The 26,504-nt window shown below is 41.3% G+C and overlaps 1 protein-coding gene across 1 annotated transcript; it reads right to left on the bottom strand.

The window, feature by feature from the left end:
- Positions 1–19,559: 19,559 nt before the first annotated feature.
- Ftsj3 (FtsJ RNA 2'-O-methyltransferase 3) lies at positions 19,560–26,500 on the bottom strand. The gene is given in 31 exon segments (XM_038325765.1): positions 19,560–19,820; positions 19,822–19,908; positions 19,910–19,937; positions 20,023–20,074; positions 20,077–20,115; positions 20,195–20,251; positions 20,254–20,323; positions 20,325–20,379; positions 20,478–20,578; positions 20,663–20,744; positions 20,874–21,055; positions 21,057–21,116; positions 21,186–21,303; positions 21,435–21,516; positions 21,519–21,633; positions 22,766–22,819; positions 22,821–22,862; positions 22,864–22,900; positions 22,997–23,131; positions 23,223–23,303; positions 23,449–23,549; positions 23,628–23,732; positions 23,827–23,942; positions 24,022–24,169; positions 24,172–24,218; positions 24,299–24,398; positions 24,895–24,974; positions 25,066–25,112; positions 25,749–25,854; positions 26,023–26,115; positions 26,199–26,500. Coding segments are annotated over 30 exon segments (2,499 nt in total). The 5' UTR covers positions 26,090–26,115; positions 26,199–26,500; the 3' UTR covers positions 19,560–19,715.
- Between the last annotated feature and the right edge of the window lie 4 nt (positions 26,501–26,504).

Here is a 26,504-nt window from a genome sequence, read left to right as displayed (position 1 = left end):
TGGTTACTAAATGAGACTGTTTCAAAACCAAAAGGTGTTGGGCAGTGGTGGCGCATGCCTTTAATCCCAGCACTCAGGAGGCAGCGGCAGACAGATCTGTGAGTTCAAGGCCAGCCTGATCTACAGAGAGAGTTCCAGGACAGCCAAGGCTACACCAAGAAATGCTGTCATTAAAAACAAGCAAAAATCCAAAAGGGCTTATTTATTGTAAATAGTTTCATATTATAGAAAGAAAATGTGGGGCTGGAGATTAAATCAGTTGGTAGAGTGCTTGCCTATTATTCACAAAGCCTATTGTTAAATCCCCAGCATTTCATAAAACCAATTGTGATACATGCCTCTAGTCCCAGGAGTGTGGTGCATGCCTCTAGTCCTCAGGGGTGTGGTGTGTGCTTCTAGTCCCCAGGAGTATGGTGCATGCCTCTAGTCCCAGCAGTATGAAGGCCAGCCTTCGCTACTATTAAGACACTCTCAAAAAGCAATCAAAACAAATCAAAATATGCTTGGTTACTAATTTTAATAAGTTATGTGAGCAATTTCATAGTTTTAAGGATTTTGTTTTGGAACTGGAGAAGTGGCTCAGTGGTTAAGAGTGCTTGCTGCTTTCCCAGAGGACCAGTGTGGTTCATAGCACCCACTCCTGTAATCGGAGGATTCTCTCCTGCCCGCCAGTTCCCAAATAACCACTCAGGGGCTTAATATTACTTATAAATATTTGGCTGATGGTTCAGACTTGTTACTAGCTAGCTCTTTCATTTAAAATAACCCATTTCTATCAATCTAGTATTGCCACATGGCTGTGGCATTACCAGTCTGCTGGTATGTTGTTCCTTGGGCAACTGGATGTTGTCTCCCAGACTCCACCCTTCTTCTGTATCTCTACTTAGATTTCCTGCCTGGCTTTATTATGTCTTGCCATAGGCCACAACAACTTTATTTATCAACCAATGAGAGCAACACATATTCATAGCATACAAAAAGATCTCACATACGTACATCAGACACCTCATAAGCATTTATAACTCTAGTTCTAAGGAATCTGATGTCCTCTTCTAGTTTCCTCAGCCATCCACATATATGTGACATACACTCTCAAAGACACGCACATACAATAAAAATGAATATTTTGCTGACCAGTAGTGGCACACACCTCTAATCCCAGCACTTGGGAGGCAGAGGCAGACGAATCTCTGAGTTTGAGGACATCCTGATCCTACAAAGTTCCAGGACAGCTAGAAAAAACAGAAAAACCCTGCCTCAAATAACTAACTAAATAAATATTTTTTGTTGATTTTTAATGATGTGTTATATAATGGGGATGGTATATGCACATGAGTGCAGTATCCAAGGAGGGAGACCAAAAGAGAGGGGTATATCTGATCTCTTTGAAGCTGGAGTTAAAAGCAGTTAAGAGCTTGCCTGAGGTGGATGCTGGAAACAGAACTTGGATCATCTTCAAGAGCACCATACAGAGTCATTTCTCCAGCCCTAACTTCATGCTTTAAAAAAAAGGAGAGAGGGAGAGAGAGAGAGAAAAGTTTGTCTCTACATACTGGAAATCGTTTTTAAATGTACTTGAATCTGGATGCACTATTTAATCCTAAGCATAGTTAAATTGTTATTTGTGGAATAATTGTTTTAAAAACATGTTCACATGTTTTCTCTGCCGGGTGGTGGTGACGCACACCCTTTAATCCCAGCACTCAGGAGGCAGAGTCATGTAGATCTCTTGAGTTTGAGGCCAGCCTGGTTTACAAGACAAAATTCCAGGACGTCCAGAGCTACCCAGAAACCCTGTCTCAAAACACAAAAAAAAAAAAAAAAAAAAAAAAAAAGTTTCCTCTGAGACCTGTAGCACAACAGAAATTCTGCTCCATGTTTTTAAAGTCTGAGTTGTCTTCAGGAAGTAGATCAGTATCTATTTTGAAAGTAGGAATTTGGAAAAAATTAAGGCTGTGCTTTTTAGGAGTGTGTGTCAAGAATAAATGAATTCACTTTCTACAAGAATGCCTTTGTTTTTAGAATATTTGTAAAAGATAATTTTATATTAAAATCAAACTTACAGGATTGACTCTTGAATTCTAGCTAACTTTGAATAATTGGACCTGCAGATTGACTATCCACCATTTGCAAAAAATTTTTACAATGAACATGAGGAGATAACCAACCTCCCCCACAGCAAGTTAATAGACCTGAGGCATAAACTCAACCTTCGGGTAAGAGTCATTAAGCAAGTATTCTTATTAATGTTGATTTCCGTTTAGAATTACTGTATCTAGATAGTAACCCTGGTTTATTTACTAGTGAGATAATAATTACAGACCTGAAGTTTTGGTGTTCTCATTTGATTGTTTTATTCCTATAGATGATATATCAGAAAGATTATTTCACTTTTAACTTTCCCTTTTTAAAAAACTGTGTGGTGGTTGTGGGGGTGGGGATGGGGGTAGGGGGTGTGTGAATGTGTGAGTGTGTGTGGTGCCTTTATGTGCTCAGTCTTTTCACCAGCCCTATATTTTGTTTTGCATATTTAGTCAACTTTGTACTGTGGTGGGTGGGCTAGCAATGAAAAGTAGAAGGCTCCTCTTCATGTATAAGAGGTAGAATTAATAATGTAAACAATCCATGAAGTATTAGAAGTTACAATATATTTGCTTCAAGTTATACATAGTGTATTTTTTAAGATTTATTTGTTTAATGTTTGAGTGTCCTATCTGCATATACACCTTTATGCCAGAAAAGGACACCAGATCTCACTAGATATCGTTGTGTACCATCCTGTGGGTGCTGGGAATTGAACTTGGGACCTCTGGGAGAGCAGCCAGTGCTCTTTATCTGCTGAGCCATCCCTCCAGTCCCTAGTGTTCTCTTTTTAAAATACCCACAATAAATGAGAGTGTAAATGATGGGGAGGGCTTGTTGGGGTTTCTGTCCTGCCCAGTTTTCGTAGCCAGAAAGCCCCAAAGAAAGTCACACAGAGGTCTCCATAAGATTATAAATTGATTGGCCATTAGCCGGGCTTTTTATTAGCTCTTGTAGCTTGTATTAACCCATTTATTTTTATCTATGTTAGCACATGGTCAGTACCTTTTTCAGCGGGGCAGGTCACATCTCGCTTCTTAGGTGGTTGAGACAGGACTGTGGAAAGGGAGCTTCCTGCTTCCAGATCTTTTTCTGTTCTCATTATCCTGCCTCTACTTCCTATCTAGTCGACCCGCCCTATACTTCCTGCCTGGCCAGTCAGCATTTATTGAAAACATAATTGACAGAATACAGACCAATTCTCCCCACACCAGAGGAAGCCTGGAGAGTTGGCTCAGTGCTTGTTGCATAATCATGAAGACTGAAAGCTTAGATATTTCCACATTACAAGTAGGCATTCCACAAACACTGTTTACAAACTCAGAGGGATCAGAGCTTCTTCTCTGAATATACACACACAAATCTTTTAAGTGATTGTCTTTAAAAACCTAAAACAATTTTATAACAATACTTTAAATTACCCACCAAAAAATTGATTTGCTCATTTACCATATTGTTTAAAATGTTTTTATATGTTAAAGGATAAGAGTATGTGTTGTGGACATGTTTGCCCTCTTGTTTTCCAGGAACTTACTAGCACCCCCATCTCCCAAAATAAAGATCTTGGTAATAGCCAGGTGGTGGTGGCTCCTTTTCCACATTTGAACTAGCAGTCAAGAGGCAGAGGCAGGTGGCTCTCTGAGTTCAAGGCCAGCCTGGTCCACAGAGCAAGTTTCAGAGAACAGATTTACAGAGACAACCCTGTCTTGTGGGGGGTGGGCAAATAAAAAAAATCTTAGTAATAAAAATCCTTGTTGGAAATTCTAGCATTATCAGAGAAGCAATGGAAAGTAAGGGTCACAATAATCCCCATTCTTTGCCCACTTGGAACAGGACTTCATAGTGTCTAGACCATCCCTAGGAGAAACATTAATTAAGGAAGCATCTTTCTAACCAGTGGCTATAGATTTGGTTTTTAATCTTGTAATTAATTGACTTCAAGAGGTAAATCTTAATTTTTTGTTTTCTTCTTTAAAGTTTATTCAAAATAGCAAAATAATGTTAATGGACTTTTCTAGTTAAGCAATTTCTATCAATTATGAGAAATTAATTTTAAGATAGTGTTTGGTACTTAGTCATTTAAAATCATTTGATTGAATTATGTCAGGAATTCTTGCCTTGATATTTTTTGCCTGAGGACCTGATCATGTCTTGAGGTTTTACTTTTTTGGCATATGCTTTTACTTACACACTCTATATTTTAAGCTAAAGTGCTTGATCTGAGTAGGTGTTGTGAACTTGAATGCTATTGAAGGGCAGTACTGGTATACTGGCAATTGTCTTTGTTACTCTAGGTCTCTGGGGCTGCCCTCCTAGACCAGGAAGTAGTTTTGCTCATTTTGGGTTTGATGAACAGCTTATGCACCAGATTCGGAAGTCTGAGTACACACAACCAACTCCCATACAATGTCATGGTATGTAAAATATCACGGGAGAAAATGAAACAGCGATAAGAAATACTACAGTTTTATTTTAAAACTCGTGTGTGTGGGGGGGGGGGGGGTCATACATGCAAGGCACTCCGCTTCCCCTAAATTGTATTTAAAAGTCCTGAACTTCTAAAAATTGAAGAAAAAAATGAGAATTCTTCACTAGTGTATGAATTGATAAGTGGCTGGAAAATGTGTTTTTATACCTGCTAAATACTTGAAAATATGATTGTAAGGGAAATGCCTTCATTATCTAAACCTTGCCAAAAAGATTTGTGCATGGATATATTTGGCACTTTTGATGACTAGAATTTTTTTCATTTATTACTGAGACTAATACGCTTCTGTTTCCCATTCAAATGTGGGGTTTATTTCTTATTTAAAAAAATGAGAAATTTATATTCATATATATGAATGGTTTTTTCAAGAGGAGAACATAAAAAATTATTTTTTAACTTTATTTATATGGGTATTTTGTTTGCATATATGTCTCTTTACCACTTACATACAGTGCTGTAGAAGCCAGGGAACAGAGTTGGATCCCCGGAACTGGAGTTACAGTAATGGGCCACCATGTGGTGCTCAGTATTGACCTTGGGCCTCTGGAAAAACCACTAGTGATCTTAACTACTGAGCCATCTCTCCAGCTCCATTAAAAGAAATATTAATAAATTCTTTTATAAATCATAAGCATTTTTCAATATATTGATATAAATGGGAAGTCTTTATAATAAATGAAGGCTGGGTCACATGAAGGTAATAATATTCCTTTAAATCAAGTTGGTGGGGGTAGTGTCAGGATTCAGCTAGTGTGTTGTGGCCTGGAATAATTTTATTCCATTGGAAATGAATGTCACCTATGGTCATTTTTTCCAGGCTTATCTGTGGAATTGAAATTTTAGAGTATATATACCCTTTTCTTCTCTAGGGTGTTCCTGTAGCATTAAGTGGTAGAGACATGATTGGTATTGCTAAAACAGGCAGTGGGAAAACCGCCAGCCTTTATTTGGCCCATGTTGATTCATATAATGGATCAGAAGGAATTGGAACAGGTGATGGACCGATTGCTGTGATTGTGTGCCCACTAGGGAGCTTTGTCAACAGGTATGTGCTTTTTATAAAAGGCTCCTTTCCACATTTGGACTAGTGAGAGTCAATGAGTAGAAGGCCTATAATTTGTAGTTGTTGTTACCTTGAAGTGCATGCATTGGCACACACATGGGGCAACTTAAGAGAGGCTTTGAGGTTGACTTTGGGTGCCTTCCTAGATTCGTCTTCACATTTGTGGGGCTGTTTACTGCTGGTGTGGCTATAGAGAGAATGCTATAGCATTCTGTCTCCATCTCCCAGATACTTCTGGGGTTATTGCAAAGGCACCATGGTCACCCAGCTTTTGTGTGGGTTCTAGAAGTCTAAATGTAAGTCCCCTCACTTGCATTGCAAGTGCTTAACCCACTGACCTGTCTCCTTAACCTCTCCCCACTTCTGTTTAACTGTGATAAAATTATATACCAAATTGACCATCTTCAACCATTTCAAGTGTGTAATTCAGTGACTACTACCATTAAGTACATTCACATTATTATGCTCCCGATATTATCTATAACAGGAATAACATAACAGTGGTGTTTGGTTTTTTTTTTTTTTTTTTTTTTACTCTTAAAGTGGTATGGGTTTTGTGGGAGTTGTTTTTATTATACGCTCACAATATTTTCTCTATAGTGAATTAATTTTCTTGTTAGAATGATAGGATCAAGAAGAGAATGAATGATTCAGAGCAAGATGGTGGCCTTATATTTTATGATTAAACTGGGGTGCAGTGGCACATGCCTTTAGTCCCAGCAGTCAGCAGACTAAGGCAGAGGATCGCTGAGTCTGAGGCCAGCGTGGTGTACATAGCAAGCTCCAGGACATATAGAACTGATAGATTGACTCTGCCCCCAAAAAACAAAGATGAAACAAACAAACCAAAGAATGGTGATTTGTAAATCACATTCTAGGTTTTCGTATCTCTCTCATATTTGCTTTTGTGGGTTTTCGGGGGGTTTTGTTTGTTTTTAGTTGTTACTGTTGTTTTGGTTGTTTGGTGGGTGGTGGTGGGTGTGTGTTCAATAATAAGAATTAAGCACAGAGCCCTTTCAGGTGCTAGGCAAGTGTTGAACTAATACCCAACCTGTTCTGTTTGTATTGTTCTAGTTCTTGTGTTTTTGAGTTAGTGTCTCATTAAATACCCAGTTGGATTTGAACTTGCTATCTTCTTCCTTAACCTCCCAGGTACCTAGAATTCGAAGCCTGTGCCATTAGGCACTCTAGGTTTTGATTTTTCTGTAATGCCACCACACTATGTTGTTTACAACTCTTTTTTTTTTGAGTAATGCTAAAAGTATTTGTTAAGCTTCTTGTTTGTTAATATTTTATTAATGCCTTTTTAGATCCACGCAGAATGTAAGCGGTTTGGGAAAGCTTATAATCTTCGATCAGTAGCAGTATATGGAGGAGGGAGCATGTGGGAGCAGGCCAGGCCCTTCAGGAAGGAGCAGAGATTGTGTTTGTACCCCAGTAAGTGATTATCTGTGTTTAAATGGGTTCTCAATCTCTCTTGACTTAGAAAAACACCATTACTTTTGAGGAAACTTTCACCTAAAATTTAGTAGTAGAGCTAAGTTGGGAATGCTCTGGGAATTGCTGCCTTTCATTTTGGTTTAATTGTGATTACTTGACTAAACACAATCTAGTTATAACATGTGTGGCCCATGCATTAGCCAGCTATAGTTTCCTTCCTATTTCAAAAGATTTTCTTAGGCTCTCCTAAAAGTTGGATCTGTGGTTGCCAAGAATTGTGAAGAATCATAAAGATAGCTTAGAAGGTTTAGAGCTGCCCAGAGGATATAGGTTAAAACATTAAAACTCACCCATAAGTTTTTAAATCTTTTAGAATATATTACAAGAATGGTTCTGGCCTAATTGTTCATAGAATTTAAACCATAATTAATGTTGTAAAGGGGTGAGCTTGAGTTTTAGAACTCTGTTCTTGCTGAGTATGGTAGCATATACCTTTAGTCCCAGCACTTAAAAGGCAGGAACCAGGCGTACCTTTGTGAGCTCCCAGGGCTACCTATGAAACACCCTGTCTAAAAAAGTATTTTCTGAGTTTGTTGCATAAAGACTCTCAGATCTGTATCTGTTTCTGTCCTAGACCAAAGAATCAACGCTTTTTCCAGAAGTGTCTAGCTGTAAATGTCTTTGCAAATTTTTAGTTATACTTAATATTCATGTTGTGACTCACAGGGTCGGCTGATTGATCATGTGAAGAAGAAGGCTACTAATCTTCAACGAGTCTCTTACCTTGTGTTTGATGAAGCCGGACCGGATGTTTGACATGGGATTTGGTATGAATTTGAGTTATCAGTTCTTGTGTCCCCCATCTTCAAGTTAGTTTTTTCCTGTGACTTCCTAGAGTTAACAGTAGTTTCATCATGAAGATGTTAAAAATACTTCTGGATTTCAAAAGAAGGGATAGAACCAAGCTTGAGCCATTTATTTGTAGGAGTTTTCTGGAGGGAAGTGCTAGTCTTGACTGTTGAGAAAATGTGGCAAGTGCTTATAGCAGAGAGACTGCTTTCTGCTCTTCATTTTCACTCACAGCCTTTGAAGGTTAGCGTCCAGTGTTAGGTCATCCAAGGTCCTTTCCTGGACTCTTTGGCTCAACCCGGATATGCAGATTTCTACATAACCAATATCCACCCAGTTCTGCCTCTCTGAAGCTTTTTTGAAATTTCATACTGAGTGCTGTCTAGGAGTTTCAGGGCTTTTTAATCCTTGAAAGTTCTCATGAGTTTTCCTAAAGTGACTTTCATACCTCTCTTAACTGCATTCCAGTATTGGTCTGATTACGTTTTTGTTTCTTTCAGAGTACCAGTTCGTTCTATAGCAAGTCATGTCCGTCCTGAACAGACAGAGTATGTATGAAGCAGCTTTGATAAATAAAACTATATTTATATTCAAAATGAATACCTATTTATAAGTACCTCCACAGTTATGGAAGGCGAAAATTTCTGTGTCTGTACTGATGCTAACTGTAAAGGGGAGGGTTAATGACCATTTATTTGAAGCTAAAAAAAAAACTTTACAGATTATTAGATTAACTCTCCTATATTATTATGTTTTGTTTTCCCACAGTACTGAACCTAGTCTCTACATGCTAGGCACAAGCACTCTAACCTTTCTGTGCTATATATGTATCATCCAGCCCCCACCCTTTTTTTTTTTTTCACCTTTTTGTTGAGTCTGAGGTCTTACTACGGCTGACTAGGCTGTCCTTGAACACTGTAGCCTAGGCAGGCCATAAACTTGGCAATGCTCCTGCCTTATCTCCTTCCACAATGCTGGGGATTAACAGGTCCCTGCCACCATGTCCAGAAAACTGAAATTCAGTAATAATTTGCTGCAGTTAACTGCTGATTTGAAATAGAGCCTTTTTTCTGAACCATTACAAACAACTCATTTCTTGATTGAAAATGAAAACCAAAAGAAGGACAACCATTTTTATTTAGTGAATCAGTTACATTTCAGAAGTTTTAATAATAGATCTGTTAAGAAATACTCTTTTATTTTTTATTTTGTTTTACAGTATTTGCTTTTTCTTTTAGCTCTCTTATTCAGTGCAACTTTTCGGAAAAGATTGAAAAATTGGCCAGAGACATCTTGATTGACCCTATTCGAGTAGTGCAGGGAGACATTGGAGAGGTAATCCTTACAAGGCAGGTGGGTTCTGGGATTTTCTCTTAGGGACAATAGAGTTTAATTCTTAAGTAATGATTTTGTTGTTGTTGGTTTGGTTGGGGTTTCGTTTTGAGACAGGTTTCTTTCTGTAGCTCTGGATATCCTAGAACTAGCCCTGTAGATCAGCACTCCTGCCTCCTGAGTGCTGGAATGAAAGGCAGGGTGCTTACCACCCTGGTCCTACAGTAATGCTCTAATTAAAATGTTATGTGTGGTACAGCATGGTTTAGATTGCTTTAAGATACACAAGTTGAGGGAGTGTCACAGTGTCGATATATGGAAGCTGAATGATGGATGTATGGGAATTATATTTGTTTCATCTTTTTTGTTTGGTTTTTCAAGGCCGGGTTTTTCTGTGTAACTTCCTTGCTTTCCTGGAACTTACTTTATGACCAGGCTGTCCTGGACCTCAAAGATCCATCTGCCTCTGCCTTCCAAGTGCTGGTATTAAAGGCATTATACTACCACACATGTCTTTTCATAACTTTTTTAAGTTTTTAAAAACTCAGTAAGTTATACTGTGGACATTTAAGTGATTGTTAAAGCAATATGCATAGGGTAGTATGAGGTAATTTTGGGGGTCTGGTAAGAATAAGTTTTGATTTTGTGCTTACCTACACATGTGCTTACCTACAAATTGGAACTTGGAATTCAGTTAAGATTATTTAGAGAATTTACTGGGAGCCAGTAGTGCTCACCCCAGTACTCTTGTGTAACTCTAAGTCTGAATTCAGTCCCTAGGACCCACACTCATCAAGGTGAGAACTAATTCCTCTAAATTGTTCTTTGGTGCCATAACACAGGGAGGAAAGATGAAATAATTATAAATATTTATAATGTAGTGACATTTTAAATACATGTATATAAGGTATGATTCGCATATCCTCCACCCCAAATGTTTATTTCTTTGTGTTGGAAACAAATCTCTGTTGAAATAATGTACTTATTAGTTAACCATGTTGATTCTTCTTCTCCTAATTATTGTTAAAAAATTATAGTTAAAATGTTTTTTAATTCTGGGTATCTTTAATTTGTCAGTTCTTATTTCTTAATATGTAATTTGTGCTTGATCACAGTGAGTGGGCAAGGCCTTGAAAAGTTTACTACCCTGGGAATAATAAGTATAGCGTATAAAAATCATTACAGATTATTGGGGCATACACATTAGTGATGAACATATGGGGGCATGCAATTGGTGAGCAAGGTGCTTTGAGAAAATTCTAAGCTGTGTTTTGACATACTAAAGGGACCCAAAGGTACCAGGTTTTGTCAGGACTCTGATGTGGGTTGTCCTTCTGTATATGTGTTGCTTTTATTGGTTGATGAATAGTTGTTTTGGCCAGTGGGTGTAGCAGGCGTGCAAGCCAAACAGAGCTAATAGGAGAGGAGTAGGTGTAGTCAAGCAGCTGCCAGCAGCCAGCAGCCAAGGAAATAAGACATATAGAAACAGGGCAACGCCACGACACCGTGGTAGGTAATATGTAGAGCTAATAGAAATGGGTTAATTTAAAATGTAAGAGTTAGCTAGCTAGAGATACACCTGAGTCATTGACCAGACGTGTTGTAATTAATATAGTTTTGTGAGATTATTTGGGTATGGGTGACCAGGAAACAAAGTGCAACCTCTGTTTACATAATGGCACCCAACGTGGGGCATCAAAATAATTTCCATCCCGCTGGTCCCCCCTGGTTAGGGTTTTCTCCACCTGCCTGTTCCCAAAGCCACTTATGAAATACCACTCTGAGGCTTAATATTGATTGCATATTCTTTTGCCTTTTAGCTCAGGCTTCTTATTAACTAACTCTTACTCTTAAGTTAACCCATTTCTATTATTTTATATTTACCACAAGGCTCGTGGACGTCCCTGTGGCTCCAGTGTCAACAGTTCTTATTTTATCTCCTCTCAGGCAAATGAAGAGATGTGACACAGATTGTGGAGATACTCCATTCTGGGCCCCAGTAAATGGAACTGGCTTACCCGGCGTCTGGGGGAGTTTACTTCTCAGGGAGTGTTCTTCTGTTTGTTACTAAAAAGCCAATGCTGAAGAAACTAGCCATAACCTTAAGCAGGAAGGTCATAATCTTGGTCTTGCTCCATGGGGACATGGATCAGAGTGAAAGAAACAAGGTCATTTCAGACTTTAAGAAAAAGGACATCCCTGTCCTGGTGGCCACTGATGTGCAGGTAAGAAACAGCATGAATTTCACCATAACCTTAGACTTTATATGTAGGTGTTACCCTACCCTGTTAAAGACCTATGGCATCTGGTCAGGCTGATAAAACACTTCCACTGTATCCTATACAGAGCAGCAGCTCTGGGATTACTTTCATTTAGTGTTCTTTTTCATCAAAGGGCCCTTACAGCTAGCTAGTGCCTGGGGGAGAACATTTATGTCCTTTGTTTGCTTCACTACATATCTCACATTGTTAATCTTAAATTTTGGCTTTACTCTGCTACCCTTGAAAACAAGTATTTTAGCTGGGTGGCAGTGGTGGTGCACTCCTTTAATCCCAGCACTAGGAAGGCAGAGGCAGGAGGATCTCTCAGTTCAAGGCCAGTTTGGTCTACAGAGCAAGTTCCAGGACAGACAGAGATATATAGAGAGAAGCCCTGTCTCAAAAAACAAAACAAAAAACCCTAGTCTTTTGAACCTACAAGGTGGTTTATTGGGTACTTGCCAACCAATCCTGACAGCATTCCCACAAGGTTTTCTTGCACTCTATACATGTGCTGTGGTATGTGCATGCATAAACACACTGCTAACTGAATCCCTAGAGGGCTAACTTGTGTGTGAATTTTTGTTTGTTTTTTCGAGACAGGGTTTCACTTTAGTTTTGGAGCCTGTCCTGGAACTAGCTCTTGTAGACCAGGCTGGCCTCGAACTCACAGCAATCCGCCTGCCTGACTCCCGAGTGCTGGGATTAAAGGCGTGTGTCCCGACCACCTGGCTTACTTGTGGGAATTTTTTTGTTGTTGTTTTTTAAGATAAATTCTGATATATAACTCAGGGTATCTTTTTTTTAATGATTCCTTTTATTTTTTTATGTGTATTGATGTGTATTTTTATGTGCCTGCATGTCTACCTGTGTAAGGATATCTTTGTTCCCTGGACCTGATGTGGGGTGCTGGGACTTGAGCCAGGGTCCTCTAGAAAAGCAGCCACTGCTCTTAACCTCTGAGCCATCTCTCAAGCTCCTAGCTTCTCCTGCCTCCATCTTCCAAGTATTGGGATTACAGGTGTGATTCCAGGAAAATTATCCACAGTATGTACGTACATATGTACGTACGTACGTACGTACATACATACATAGGTATACATATACATACACATTATTCCCATAGTGTGAACTACTTTTTATTCTTGGCTCCATGTCAGGAGCTTGTCTGGATCAGGAAAATGCATGTTCTTATAATTAGCATTTCTAAGAAGTTACTTTGATTTTCTTTTTACTGCAGTTGAAAAGTAAAAAGAATCTGAATATTTTCTATTTCAGCCCGTGGTCCTGGATATTCCTTCAATTAAGACAGTCATTAACCATGATGTAGCACGAGACATTGATACCCATACTCATAGGATTGGCCGTGTGATTTTCTTTTACTGCAGTTGAAAAGTAAAGAATCTGAATATTTTCTATTTCAGCCCGTGGTCTGGACATTCCTTCAATTAAGACAGTCATTAACTATGATGTAGCACGAGACATTGATACCCATACTCATAGGATTGGCCGAACAGGAAGAGCTGGTGAGAAGGGCGTAGCCTATACCTTACTGACCCCAAAGGACAGCAATTTTGCTGGTGACCTTGTCCGGAACCTGGAAGGAGCCAACCAACATGTTTCTAAGGAACTCTTAGGACCTGGCAATGCAGGTGAGGGTTGGACCCTTGAAATTAATAGAGATTATGCAGCTGAGTAAGAAAGTTCAACAAACGGGACGAAGATAACATAAGAGCTTGAAAAGAAAATGGACAGGAAGGGGCGTGGTTAATGTGTGGACCTGGTACCATGTGATGTTAGAATTCATGTGTATGTTGTTTCTACTTGTTTCTGGTGAAAAGCTACTCCTTTCTTGGGCGAGAATCTGTTTCTTTAATTTCTTCCTGTTTACCCCATAGGACACTTTATGAATAAGTTTAATCTCAAAAGATGTCCACTATTTTGTCTTGTTACATTCCTATCCTAAGTCTTCTCTTTTTTGAGGGCTAAAAATACATGGGTTGGTTTTCGTTTGTTTTTACTGTTAGGGATTGAGTCCGGTTTTTGTACATGGTGGGCAAGTGTTCTACTACTGAATTACATCTCCTGTCCCTGTTAAAATGGGCCTTAAGTATTTCTTACATACTGACATTTCATATCTCTGACCATCCTGACTGCCCACTTCCAGATATGCTCTCTTCCAAAACTAAGTAAGAGGCATTTTACCAAATTATACCATGAATCACTCTGTGCAGTTCTCAAATTATAAGTGTATTCAAGACAGTTCTCTTTTTTTATTGCAGTGCTAGAGATTAAACTCAGCGTCTTGTGTGTACTAGGCAAACATTCTATTTCCTGTTCCTCAAGAAAAGTTCTGATAGTAGGAGGTGTTTGTTGACTCAGGCTAGTCCACTTAGCTGTTTTAGACTGTATTAGCACAGCTGGATTGCTGGGAACACCCTTGTGCTTTCTGTGCTCAGTACCTTTTTTAAGCCTGTCATACTTCTCAAATATTTAGACAATATGTAATTCTCAGATCAAGATTTAACACTCATGTTTGTGTTCTGCTTATTTGTTTGTTGTTTTGAGGCAGGGGTCTCACTATGTGACCCTGGTTGTCCTCACTATGTAGACCAGGCTGGCTTCTAATTGACAGTCATCCTCCTGCCTCTGCCTTTTATGTGCCTGGCTAAAGTTCAGTTCTTTTTTGCTGTTGTATTTTTTATTTTGGTTTGTTTTTGTTTTAAGATAGGGGTGTTCTCTGTGTAACAGCTCTGGCTGTCCTAGAGCTTCTTTGTAGACCAGGCTAGCCTAGAACTCATAGAGCTCCTCCTGCCTCTGTCTATTAAAGGTGTACACCGCACCACCACCCAGCCTAAAGTCAGTTCTTTTTAAAATTTATTTATTTTTACTTTATATTTATTTTGCCTGTATGTATGTCTGCATGAGTGTGTCAGATCTTGGAGTTATAGACAGTTGTGAGCTTCCATGTAGGCTCTGGGAACTGAACTTGGATCTTCTGGAATAGCAGACAGTGCTCTTAAACCTCTCTGAGCCAACTCTCCAGCCCCTAAAGTCAGTTCTTAATAAGCTTTATTTCACCTAGCCTTTTCCCCCTTATTTCTGAAAGTAATTCATCTATAAAGCTTTGCTCCTAACTGTGTAAGCTTATGTTCAGTGGTGTTTATAGTTGGGTTAAGAAATGAATATAGGGCTGGGAGGACTGACTCCATTACTTACTGCACTTTCAGAGGACCTTGGTTCATTCCCCGCATCCACATAGGTGGCTCATAACCACCTGTAACTCCCATTTCAGGGGATTCAATGCCCCCGACCTCTTAGACACTTTAAATAGAAAAGGCACATATAATAATAGTAAATAATTTGGTTTTTTTGTTTTGTTTTGTTTTCCGAGACAGGATTTCTTTCTGTATCCCTGGCTGTTCTGGGGTCTCTCTCTGGCAGAACAGACTGGCTTTGAACTTGGAGATATTCCTGCTTCTTGCCTTCAAGTGCTGGGATTAAAAGCATATACTACCACTACCCAGCTTTCTTTTTTTTCTTTTCTTTTTTTTTTTTTTAAATGGTTTATTTATTTATTATATATACAGTGTTCTGCCTACAGGAAAAGGGCACTGGATCTCATGTAGATGGTTGTGAACCACCATGTGGTTGCTGGGAATTAAACTCAGGACCTCTGGAAGAGTAGCTGGTAGTGCTCTTAACCTCTGAGCCATTTTTCCAGTGTTCCCTCCCCCTTTATTTTATTTAATAAATATATAAAATATAAATTCATTTTCTTCTCTGAGACATAGTCCGAGTAACTAAGTTACATTTTATGCTTGCTTAGACACTTCCAAGAGGTTCTTAAGGAGGGAGGGAGAAGAAAGGAAACCTTAGCTAAGTGTCTAAGCAACCTGATAAATTTGGTGTGTCAAGCTACCAAAATGAAGACAGGTGGAGTTTGGGGGTGTGCTTCGTTGGTACAGTGGTTATCTGGAGTTCTGAAACCTTAGATTCAACTCTACTCTACATGGTGGCAAATGCTCAGGAAGTGGCCGCAGAAGGTTCAGAAGGAAGTTCAAGGTCATCCATCTGTGGCTTCACCAAGGCCAAGGCAGGAAAGTTTTTCCTGCCTACTTCATTTTCTTTCTGACCTGATACTCTTTCTTTGGCCTTTCCTCCCTTTGTGGACTGAACTTTGAATTGTGTTCTTTGCAGAATGCCTGGTTTCGGAAATCCCGCTTCAAAGGAGGGAAAGGCAAAAAACTGAACATTGGTGGAGGAGGCTTGGGCTATAGAGAGCGGCCTGGGCTAGGCTCTGGAGAATTCGGTGAGTTCATACTACAGCAGTGCTCTGGGACAGATCCTCTGTCCTTACTATCGTGATACTGTGATGTACCTGAAGGCCTCAAGTCCAAAACCCTGTCTCCCAGGGTGTGTTGTGTGTGTGGGTTTATTTTGTGCTGAGTCGGTGCAGTCCAGTTTCTTAGAATGAAGCTTGCTGTGGAAGATCATGTATGTGTTGTTTGGCTTACTAGGCTTGCTCAGGATTAGTCTAGCTTTAGTGATCTCAAATTGCAGTCCCTTGACCACCAGGACATGCAAATTCATCACCCATCTCAGACTTGTTCAATAAAAAACTCTGGATATGTGTGGAATGCAGTCATCTGGTTTTTAAAAAGCCTTTTCTATACTGGCCTAGAGTCTGTTGCTTGAAAAAGTGTTACTAAGAGGAACACAGTGAAAAACTATACTCAAAAACGGTGTCTGTACTCTGAAAACTTGGATCATTTGAGAAACCTAGATGGTCTTCATCAAGTTAGGTAACTAAGTACTCAGCTCACTGGCGTGTTCATCATCACAGTGATTCTTAAAGCCAGGGAAGAAAGCCATCAGTATACATTCATGGAGCATTAGTGTTAACTTGGCATCCTTGGCAGATTAAACAGTGTTGCCCATATTACAGCAATGTGATTGTAAGAAGTAAAGTGATTACTTACAGTTATTGCATACTTTAATTATACCAGGGGCCACCAAGTATTATTTCAGTTTTTTAACTGAATTGCAAGTGATTGTGATTTTTGTAATTGAATTGTAAGTGATTGCAGATTTGAAACTTAAAAGTTACATACCAGGCAAGTGTTGAAATAGATTCAGATCGTTTATATGTGTTGCTTCAGATTCAGTGAAGCTACATTGTGATTATTACTGCTTTTCATCTTTAGCATTTGAACTAATAGAGTGTTGATATAATGTAACAATCATACTGTGGGTCTATTTGCTACCATTCCGATCATTGGGGTGAGTACCCCCAGAAATAATTTACTGTGTTGAAGGACACAAGCATTTTTAAATATCTTTTCATTATTCTCACAAAGGAGTACTTCTAAAAAGTACCCAGCAGCTACTGTAGCGTGGATCTAGTTTTCAGTGTAGTAAGGGCCTCTGGCAGTTGCTTTTCTGTCCTTGTTTTCCATTCTCATGAGGATGTTTGGGTTTTTTGTTTGTTTGTTTGTTTGTTTTGTTTTGGCTTGGTTGTTGTTTTTTAGGACCGAGGAATAACACAATGTAATGAGGCAATTATGAAGCCTACAGCCCTCCACATGAGCCATGGGAGATAGGCTGACAGCATGAAAGCAGCTTTTCAGGTCTGACATAAACATTCTATTTTAAAAAACTTTCGGGGATGGAAGGATGGTTTCAGTGGTTAAGAGTACTTGTGTCCTGACAGAGGATCCAGGTTTGGTTTCTCAGCATCCACTTGGCAACTTACACCATCTTTGATTTCAGTTTCAGGGAATCGGACACCCTCTCTGGAATGCACAGGCACCAAGCATGCATGTGGCACACATAAATATGTTCACATAGGCCAGGCAGAAGTGGTGTACACTTTTAATCCCAGCGCTCGAGAGGCAGGGGCAGGTGGATCTCTGAAATAAAAAGCCAGCCTGATCTGTAGAGCAAGTTCCAGGACAGCTTGGACTACACGGAAAAACTGTCTTGAAAAAAGTGTACACAGGCAAACACCTATAGTGCATTCAATTAAATCTGTTTTTTTTTTTAAATAAAAAAAAAAAAAAACTTTTAACAATAACTCCTGAAAGAGTGGGAGACCTTCTTGAGGTGGTAGTTGGGTCTGTAAACTTCACGCTATATTGATAGAGCCTGTTTACTTGAATTTCACATAGAAGTTTAAACAGTATCCTGCTTGGACATCAAGTGGAGGTTTTGTATACTTTATCATTGTCAACTTAGTTGTGTACTCAAGTTTGATGTTATACTTATATCCTGATGTCTTTTTCTTTTTCAGTCCCAGTACAAAAGTCACTTTGGTGCAGCCAGTTTAAGCAATCAGAGGCTGGAAGTTCTTCTACTGGGGCAAGTGGATGGACTAGTGCAGGAAGCTTAAATTCTGTTCCAACTAATGCAACACAACAGGGGCCATAACAGTCCAGACACCCCGTCACCAGTACTGCCAAAACATCCAGGCTTCAGCAGTTCTGGGAATATCAGCAGTGCCCAGTGAGCTAACCCTTCTGTTGGAACCCAAGGAATCAACAAACAACAAACGGGCTTCAGGGAGTAACAGTCGTGAAGGGATTGGGGGTGGCAATGGAAAAGAGAGAGAGATATAACTGAGAACAGGGGTGGTGGCCGTCACAGTCATGAGATGGTGGCAATCGCATGGAGATGGTGTCGCCATGGAGATGGATACCGTTACCCAGAAAGCAGCAGCCGTCATACTGATGGCCACCGACATGGAGAAAAACAGTCATGGAGGAATGCCAGCAGACATGGAGAGACCCGGGGTGCAAATGATGGTAGGAATGGGGAAAGCAGGAAAAGAAGGCTTAATCGTGAAAACAGAATGGACCCCAAGGTGGACAGCAACAAGACAGAAAAAAGTGGACAGCAAGTTGGATAAGACACCTGATGGTTTTGCTGTTCCAGAGCCACCCAAACGCAAGAAAAGTCGATGGACAGTTAGAGGGTATGTGAAAATCAGCGTGAATCAGTTGTCTTAATTTATTTTTAGAAAGATTTTGGTAACTAGGTGTCTCAGGGCTGGGTTGGGGTCCAGATGTCCCAGACCCCTGCTCTTGGTGGAGAGCTGGAGCATGGGAGACATTCTTCATCTGTTGTTCATTCATATTTTCTTGGGAACCTGCATTGGTCCTGGAAAAGCAGAGCTGAGAAGCTTTTGTTTGCTCTGGGTAGTTATAGGAGGGTAAGTGGAAGATACTTAGGGAGAAAGGGCCTCATGGGCACAAAACTCACTCTAGGTTTTAATAGCTTATATTTTTTACTAAAATGTCACCTTATAAACATCTATAAATTGATTTTTTTTTAAAGCTGTAACCAGGCAGTCTCCCCCCCCCCCCCTTTTTTTTTTTTAGTTGGCTTCTGTAAATCCACCTTCAATCTGTCAGGGCTGCATGGGAAGCAGTTCGGTGCTTTCAGGTATTTGCAGGAGAGGAGACCTGATGCTCAGGTTCCCCCAACAGCGTTGTTTTCAGCCCTGAGAAATGGAGGAAGGGTAGCCTTCCAGACTCAGGCTTCGAGATCCTAAGCCACTAGGACTGAAGAATTCAGGCTTCATCCAGGCCTGGGGCACTGCTAAATTTATCATTGAAAACCAACCCCAACAGTATCTTTTGAAGTGTCTTCTTTCTCATTGTATTTTTTTTAACTTGCCCCATTAGTAGAAAAGTCTTTTGCTGAAATGATTCTGATGATTTTTGTTTTATCTTGTTTATAAAAGGAAAAGAAATATACAAACTTTGAATTTTGTGATTTTTGTGAAGGTTTCTTAGATGTGCATTCCTCTCTGCTTGCTCGCTAGTAAATGTTTTACTACTGGGACCTGAGGGCTGTCGTTTCCACCGTACACTAGTTGCTACATATTAAACTATGGCTTGGAACAGTGCAGCCTGTGATGTGAAATGTGGGAAGTGCTTGCTTATTAACTATCAGAAAAGTTATCTCTTCTACTATCTTCATTTTATTCAAATAATGGAAAAGGGTGGCAAGGACTCAAAAGAAACCACGTATTATTAATAGACTAAACAAAGACCACTGACACTGAATTTCCCTTAAAGCCTAAAGGCTGTTTCCATCAAGTTCTTTGTGAAAGTTTGGGGAGGGGATGGGGCACAGCTCCCCTGATCATAGAGAAACGGCAAGTACCAAACCACCAGAGTTCACTATATACCATTGTCTTCTAGTCTTTGGTCTCTCCAGATGTCTGATTCACTTCCGCTTGTGTTTTCTCTGTTTCCTTCCGCTGTTGTGCTCTCTGGTCCTTCTTCATCCTAGAGTCCACTACCTATGAATTGACCTCTGACTCCAGCTGGCCGCCGGACCTTGCGGCCTACACCTTTTTTGGCTACAACGTAGGTGACTTGGCGTTTCTCCCTTGCCAAGTCCAGCCTTCTTGTAAAGACTGTAAAAGAAAGAAGCCAGTTAAGGTCTGTGCTCTAGAACTCTTTACAACCTGGTGTCTCTATGGCTGTTCTTTACCAAATTACCTCCGCAGTTGTGCCACCTTCTCTCGTTCTGAGATATCTACGGTGTTCACACAGCTTCTGCCTTCTTCTTGGTCTGTTCCAGCTTCTTCAGCTCTGGGAGGGAGCCTCAGTTAGATGACTTTTCCATCTTTCCCCAGCAACTCCTAACTTCAGGCACCCACCAGTTACTTACCCTCCGCTTCTTTCTTAGCCTTGGCCTCAGCTACGTTCTTGATGGGCCGTGCGTTGATTCCCGCCAACGTTTTCGGTAATGCTCCACTTCCTTCTTGTCAATAGGCAGCTGGCGCATCCGGTGCTGCTTTTTCTTCCTGCACAAACCACTCTGGAAGCTCCCCCTCATCTTCATTAAATGCATACCTGAGTAGAGAGGATACCAGACCAGCAATCACCTGTTTCTTCTTCTTCCTAAGGGAGAAAAACCTCCCTGTAAGGAACTTCATGATGTTGGTTCTTACCGGTTGAATGAGTTATCTATAAGGTCTCTCTTTGCCTTTTTGGAAGAGGCAATAACAGCACCTAGAGCAAGGCCTTCAGGGTCCAGAATTCGATGTTTCACGAAAGAGGGAAGAAAAGTCAAAGCCTGATTCTCATCGCTGAAATTTGCTTGGTTTTTCTCCCCACTGTATACATACTTCTTACCTGGGTCCTCAATAGGCACTACCTCAAAGCCATCATCTTCCTTAGAACCACGGCTTCGCTTGCTACCACGGGATCCTTTCCAACTGAAAGGAGGCAGAATTATGATTATTCTAGCCGCCCCCCCCCCCCGTGATAAGCCACCTGGCCGCAACTTTTCCATTTAAAAACCAACCCATGAAATTACAATACAACCAACACCTATATCCAGTTACCTTTCTTCATCCTCACTGCTACTGCTGTCACTATCTGAGCTGTTGACTTTTTCCTCCCCTTCAGGGTCAGTGATAGTCTCTGTCTCCTTAGGGACCTCCTTTTTGGCACTGGAGAGGTTTCTTCTTGTCTTGAGACTAGAAGGTGGTGGGGATGGCTCCTTCTGACGGCTCTTGTGTAGCAGTTTGTGCCTGACTGATCTCCAGGGCCTCATCAGCATCCTCCTCCATTCCACTGAAGCCGTCCTGTAATAGGAAAACTTTCAGCAACTCTTCTCCCAGGGAATGCCAGCGTCCCAGTCTCCCTGGCTCTACCTTGGAGAACCACAAGTTAGCTTGCTCTTCCTGCAGCACCGCCTTTTCTTCTAGTGGTACCAGCAATGGATTCTCTCCCTCCTCCTCTTTATTGTCATCTACTTCAGCAAACTGCAAACTGTAGACCCAAAGAAAAGTGACGTGAAACTCTAGTGATACCCCTTCCCCAGCACCCAGAGGCCTTGCTGTCTATGCTGATGCCCATTCTGTCTTGAGAATCAGGCTGAGGGTGGCAGCATTGCCTTTGACACACACAAGCCCTTACCACTTCTGGTCCTCAGACTGGAATGTGTCCTGACTCCTGCCAGCTCTTCTGGATCCAAGTCACTTCTAGAGAAGTATCACCGTCATCATCCTCAGCATCCGACACATAGATGTCATCCCTTGGCAGATCAGACAGAAAAGTGTCTGCAGCCTTCATGTCTCCTTGAGTTACTTCCTCCAGAAACTGAAGTCCAACAGGAATAGATTGAAGTACTTAAAGGCAACACAGTTAATTTTCCCATGCCCATTAACTTTGTTCTTCCTCTGCAACATGAGTGAGAAAGAACACTGAAAAATCTTAGTGCTACACAGCAGCTGTGACCTAGGAAAGTAACCAGCTTGCCTAAAATGTCTAATTCTAGGTTCAGGCCTACATGTTGACTAGTTTAGAAATAACTCAGAAGTCGCTTGAAATACTTGAATTTGCATCTCTTTGTTTTGATCCCAAGTAAAGAAGCACCAGACAGATTACTTTCAAGTATTCTCTAAACCAAACTTATTCTCGAGGTGGACAAAGGTGCTATTTGGGTATTTATCATAACATTCTGTGGATTATACTTTACCATTTTCTTAGTTATCCATAAAACTCACAGTGGATATGGTATATTCTTGTTTAACAAATAAAAACATAAACTAAGGAAAGGTACATGATTTTAAGTTACATAACTCAAGTGGAGTTGGGGACTAAAACCTACTTGCTTTGTTGCCTCTCCCATGTTAAAGGTGATTAGGGTATTTTACCACAAAAGCTCATTTTGCGTGAAACACTGCTTTTACTATGAAGGCTTGTTTTGAGCATTTAACAAATGCATAACCCAGCAGCCCAATACGAGCTGCTCATTAGACACCGTGACGTGAAGAAGATTGTGCCCCACAGAGGAATCCAGTCTGTTGGTAACCCAAGTGATAAAGCTTCATCTACTGTAATGTGGAACCTTTTTTCCCCCCTTCAAGACAGGGTTTCTCCAGCTTTGGAGCCTGTCCTTGAACTTGCTCTTGTAGACCAGGCTGGCCTGAACTCCTCAGAGATCCAACTGCCTCTGCCTCCCGAGTGCTGGTATTAAAGGCGTGCGCCACCACTGCCAGCTATAATGTGAACTCTAGTCTTAATACTCTAGCACATTTGTTTTAGCATTTAAGTAACAGGGTACTCTCACTGGTTTTTTTTTCTCTACTATTCCCATTACTAATTTTATTGGTGAAAATAGCATCCAAACCCACTGATCAATCACTTAGTGCATTTAATCCAGTGTCTCTCCACCTCCAGGCCCTCCAAACAATCATCTCGAGCCCCTGTATCTCCAGCCCTCCCTTACCTGCTGACCCCGGATGGTACGCAAGGAGAACATGCCTGTCTCCCCCTCATCTGCAAATGGAAACCCCAGGCAGATCCATCTTCAGTTCTACACGCTCCCCGCTGCTTCCTCTGCTCACGAAGCAATTTCTTTTTTCTTCCTGAACAGATAAGTTTGAGGGATTTAACCTGCCTGGCTCCAAAATTTCTTGCCTTTTTACCATCTCCATACACTGTTCCTCAGGCCCCTCACCTCTTTAGTTCTGCCACCTCTTGGGCTTTCATCTCTGCCAGGGTCCGGTTAAGCTGCTCTTCCTCTTCCTCCTCGGAAACCTGTTTTGTCTCAGCTATTGACTCCTCCTCCTCCTCTTCTTCTTCTGAGCTGAGGCTGACACACCAATCCAAAGTAAAGGTCTGCTTATTTTCCCAGACACTTGATCTAACCCCCAGCCACTCCACCCTGGTTACTTCCTCCTAACTTGATGTCCAGTGCCTTCGCTTGCTCTTTCAACTTCTTGGCCACATATCGCCGAAGTCTTGTTCTCCAATTCAGTAGAGACCTACCCAAGAAATAATAATCATAACTGTCTCTTTAGGTCCACGTTCCAAATTTCAGGCTTCAGCTAGAAACTTAAACAGAATACTGGTTCCCAGAGTCTAACATGTTCTGCAACGGCCTGTACCCTGTCCCTTACAGCTGTGTACCTAAGTTCCTTGCGCCCCAGCACTTTGATGTCCTGACAGCATGCTCTTATATCCTCAGTTGTAGCTGGATGCTGTGCCAACTCTTCATCATCTATTGAGATCTATTTGTAAGGAAAAGGCATGAAATTTCTTTCTGGCCATATTTCTGGCTCACTTATGCCCTCAATCTGGGAACTCACTTCGCTGGCCTTAGAGAGGAAGTCAACAGGATTGGCAGCTCGCAAGAAGTCAGTGACTGAGGTTCGGTGATAAAGAGTGAGGTCACCCTCGGCATAGCCTTCAGCCTTAGGAAAGGGAATAAAGATGGTTAGACAGTTCTCTCTTGGATATCAAGCTTTCCCAGTTTTAGGACCCAATTCTCAAAACGAAAAATATCACCTTTGGCTTCTTCTTTGTCACCAACTCAGTAACAGTTTTAGCCTGAACTTCAACCTCCTTAAAGGCAAACTTAGGATCGAAGAATTTGCTGTCAACCTTGTCCGGAGCCAGGAATCCTAAAATGATAAGATAGATCAAAGGTATGCTTTCATAATTAGAAAGCTGTGTCAAGAGAAAGAAATAGTGATGCCCCACCTTGGCAGACAACAAAGATTTCTGCAGATTCATGGCGAGAGGCCTGGGGCTTTGTGGCCTGGACACGGTGGAACAGCTGCTGAAAGATCCATAGAAGGGGCTGATAATCACGGGAACGAAAGACTTTCGTGATGAAACAACCACCACGGGGCCAAAAAAATCACAAGCCAAACGCAGCGCCATGAGTGTCCAGTTAGCTGTAAGAGAGAGATGATTAAGAATATGCAGCTTCAGGGCATACCTCCACCCTCACCTCCAAGGCCCACATTCCCTGTACCTTGTGAGTAAGCATCGTGGACCCAACTGGCCCCAACATTGGGAGCCCCATCATTGAGTACAACATCAACTTTCCAAGTCTTCAGCTCCTTCCTCAGGGCCTAATGAAAAGTAAAGGGTTTATAGTATCAGAAACAAAGGAAAGGCTAACTTATAACTTAGCCCAGTCATCAGTCTCGTCATTTACATCTTGTGTCAGGTATTAGGGATGAAGCAACACTTCTGTCTTCAAGACAGAATGGTTCACTTTACTGAAGATCTCTTGTTCTACCAATTCACAGCACAATTTCTACTAGGCATGGTGGCACATGGCCTGTAATCCCAGCACTCGAGGCAGAAAGACTGCAAGATCAAGACCAACCTTGTTCCATGTAAGTCTCCGCTACATAGTTATAAACTATCCTTATAAGTACACAACAAGACCCTGTCTCAAGGGGAAAAGAGAAAAAGGAAACCCTGATTAAAGATGGAGATGTACACTAGGATGGTCAGGGGTCTTGTGGGGCAGATGCTTAAAAACCATGGTAAACTGGGAAGTGCTTCACCTTAGGAGATAATGATGCACATAAAGGGGCAGGGAAAAGAAACTCATATTACCTGCCTACAGCGCTCTGTTGTGATATCTTCCTGGAGAGTCACAACATTGGGAAGAGGCTTGATTGGAACCAGGTCCACTCCTGGAAGAAGTTAGGTCAGCGTATTATAGGATGGAGGTGTAGAACCAAGTACTTCATAATTCATACCCTCAAGTACCCAAGAGTCACTCACCCACAATAAGACTGGATACAGGCATAAACTTGGAAGCCACCTGCAGCCTATGAAAGGGACAGATGAAAATTCCTTTCCGTCCTTTGGCAATGTAATGATGCACCCCTTTTAGGGGTACATCTTTACGCACACATTCTCGACAATCAAGCAAACCTCTTTTTTTTTATTCGAGACAGGGTTACTCCGTAGCTTTGGAGCCTGTCCTGGAGCTAGCTCTTGTGGATCAAGCTGGCCTGGAACTCAAAGAGATCCGCCTGCCTCTGCCTCCCGAATGCTGGGATTAAAGACGTGCACCACCACCGCCCGGCATAAACTGCTTCTTGAATTCCAGCACAGGCCTGCATTCCCAGCTCCAAAGAGGGCAAGGCAATAAAATCAAAAGTTCAAGACCATCCTGGGCAACTTTTTTTTTAAAGAGTCCCTGTCTCCAGAAATGATAAAGTAGATAGAGAATAATATAACAGAGAGGTAGAGTGCCTGTCTAACATAGGTCCTTGAGTTCAGCCCCAGTTGAGGAAAAAATGAATGAAGCTGCCTTCTAAAGTTTGAGAGGTACAATGCTATGGAATATTTAATCAGAATTATTTAATTACTGTAACGGGGATGGGCCGATCCGATTCCCACACTCAAAGCAACTCAAAGCCAGGAAGGTGCCATCAAGAGCAGCCCCTGACAAATGTTACCATCCTCCGGGAGCAGCACACAGGTCCAGCAAGGCACGAGCTTTCTGCAGGAACTGAAAACGGCGATTGAGCTGGATCAGTTTGAAGGCAGAGCGCGAACGATAACCTGGGTCGTAGGGAGTTAGTGTATAAAACAATAACGTCTACGGAGGCCCTTTCTAGGAGTGCTTTCACGACCTCACAACCCCATCACCCCCTCTAAGGAAAAGGAGTTCAGTATTAGAAAAAGCGGACAGACTGATGTATCGTTCACGCAGCGCGAACCCAGACTCACCAGTCTCTTTGGCCAAGTGATAGAACTTGTCTCGCCGGCTCTTGCCTACTTTGCCTTTCTTGCCCATGGTGGGATGAAGTAATACCACTCACTCTGGGGAGAAAGAAAGATTTGAGAAGATCTTCCCAAACACTGGATTCTGCTCTGGTTCCTCGGGTGGCGAAGAAATCACTCACCGGGATACGAGACAGCCCTTAATTCCACAAGGTTTTCAACACTTCGGAAGCAGCACATGTAGGCAGCAAGCGTACTTCCGCTTCCGCTCGCGTTCCCTACGTTCCTGGCTTTGAGCTTTCCGCCATTTTGAATGTGGCAAGAATTTTTCTATCTGCGGGCCTTACAAGTTAAAAGTGGAGCCTCAGAAGGTCGCGTACAATAACTACTGATCTACTCCAGGAAGCAACAACCAGAAGTTCTATGCCTCTTCACTGCCTCCCAAAGCCACTGACTGCAACAGCGCCTCTCATTAGAGCCGCTGTTAT

This window comes from Arvicola amphibius, chromosome 4, assembly GCF_903992535.2.
Source record: "Arvicola amphibius chromosome 4, mArvAmp1.2, whole genome shotgun sequence".
NCBI classification, from domain to species: Eukaryota; Metazoa; Chordata; class Mammalia; order Rodentia; family Cricetidae; genus Arvicola; species Arvicola amphibius.
This window is presented reverse-complemented; position numbering and strand designations above follow the sequence as displayed.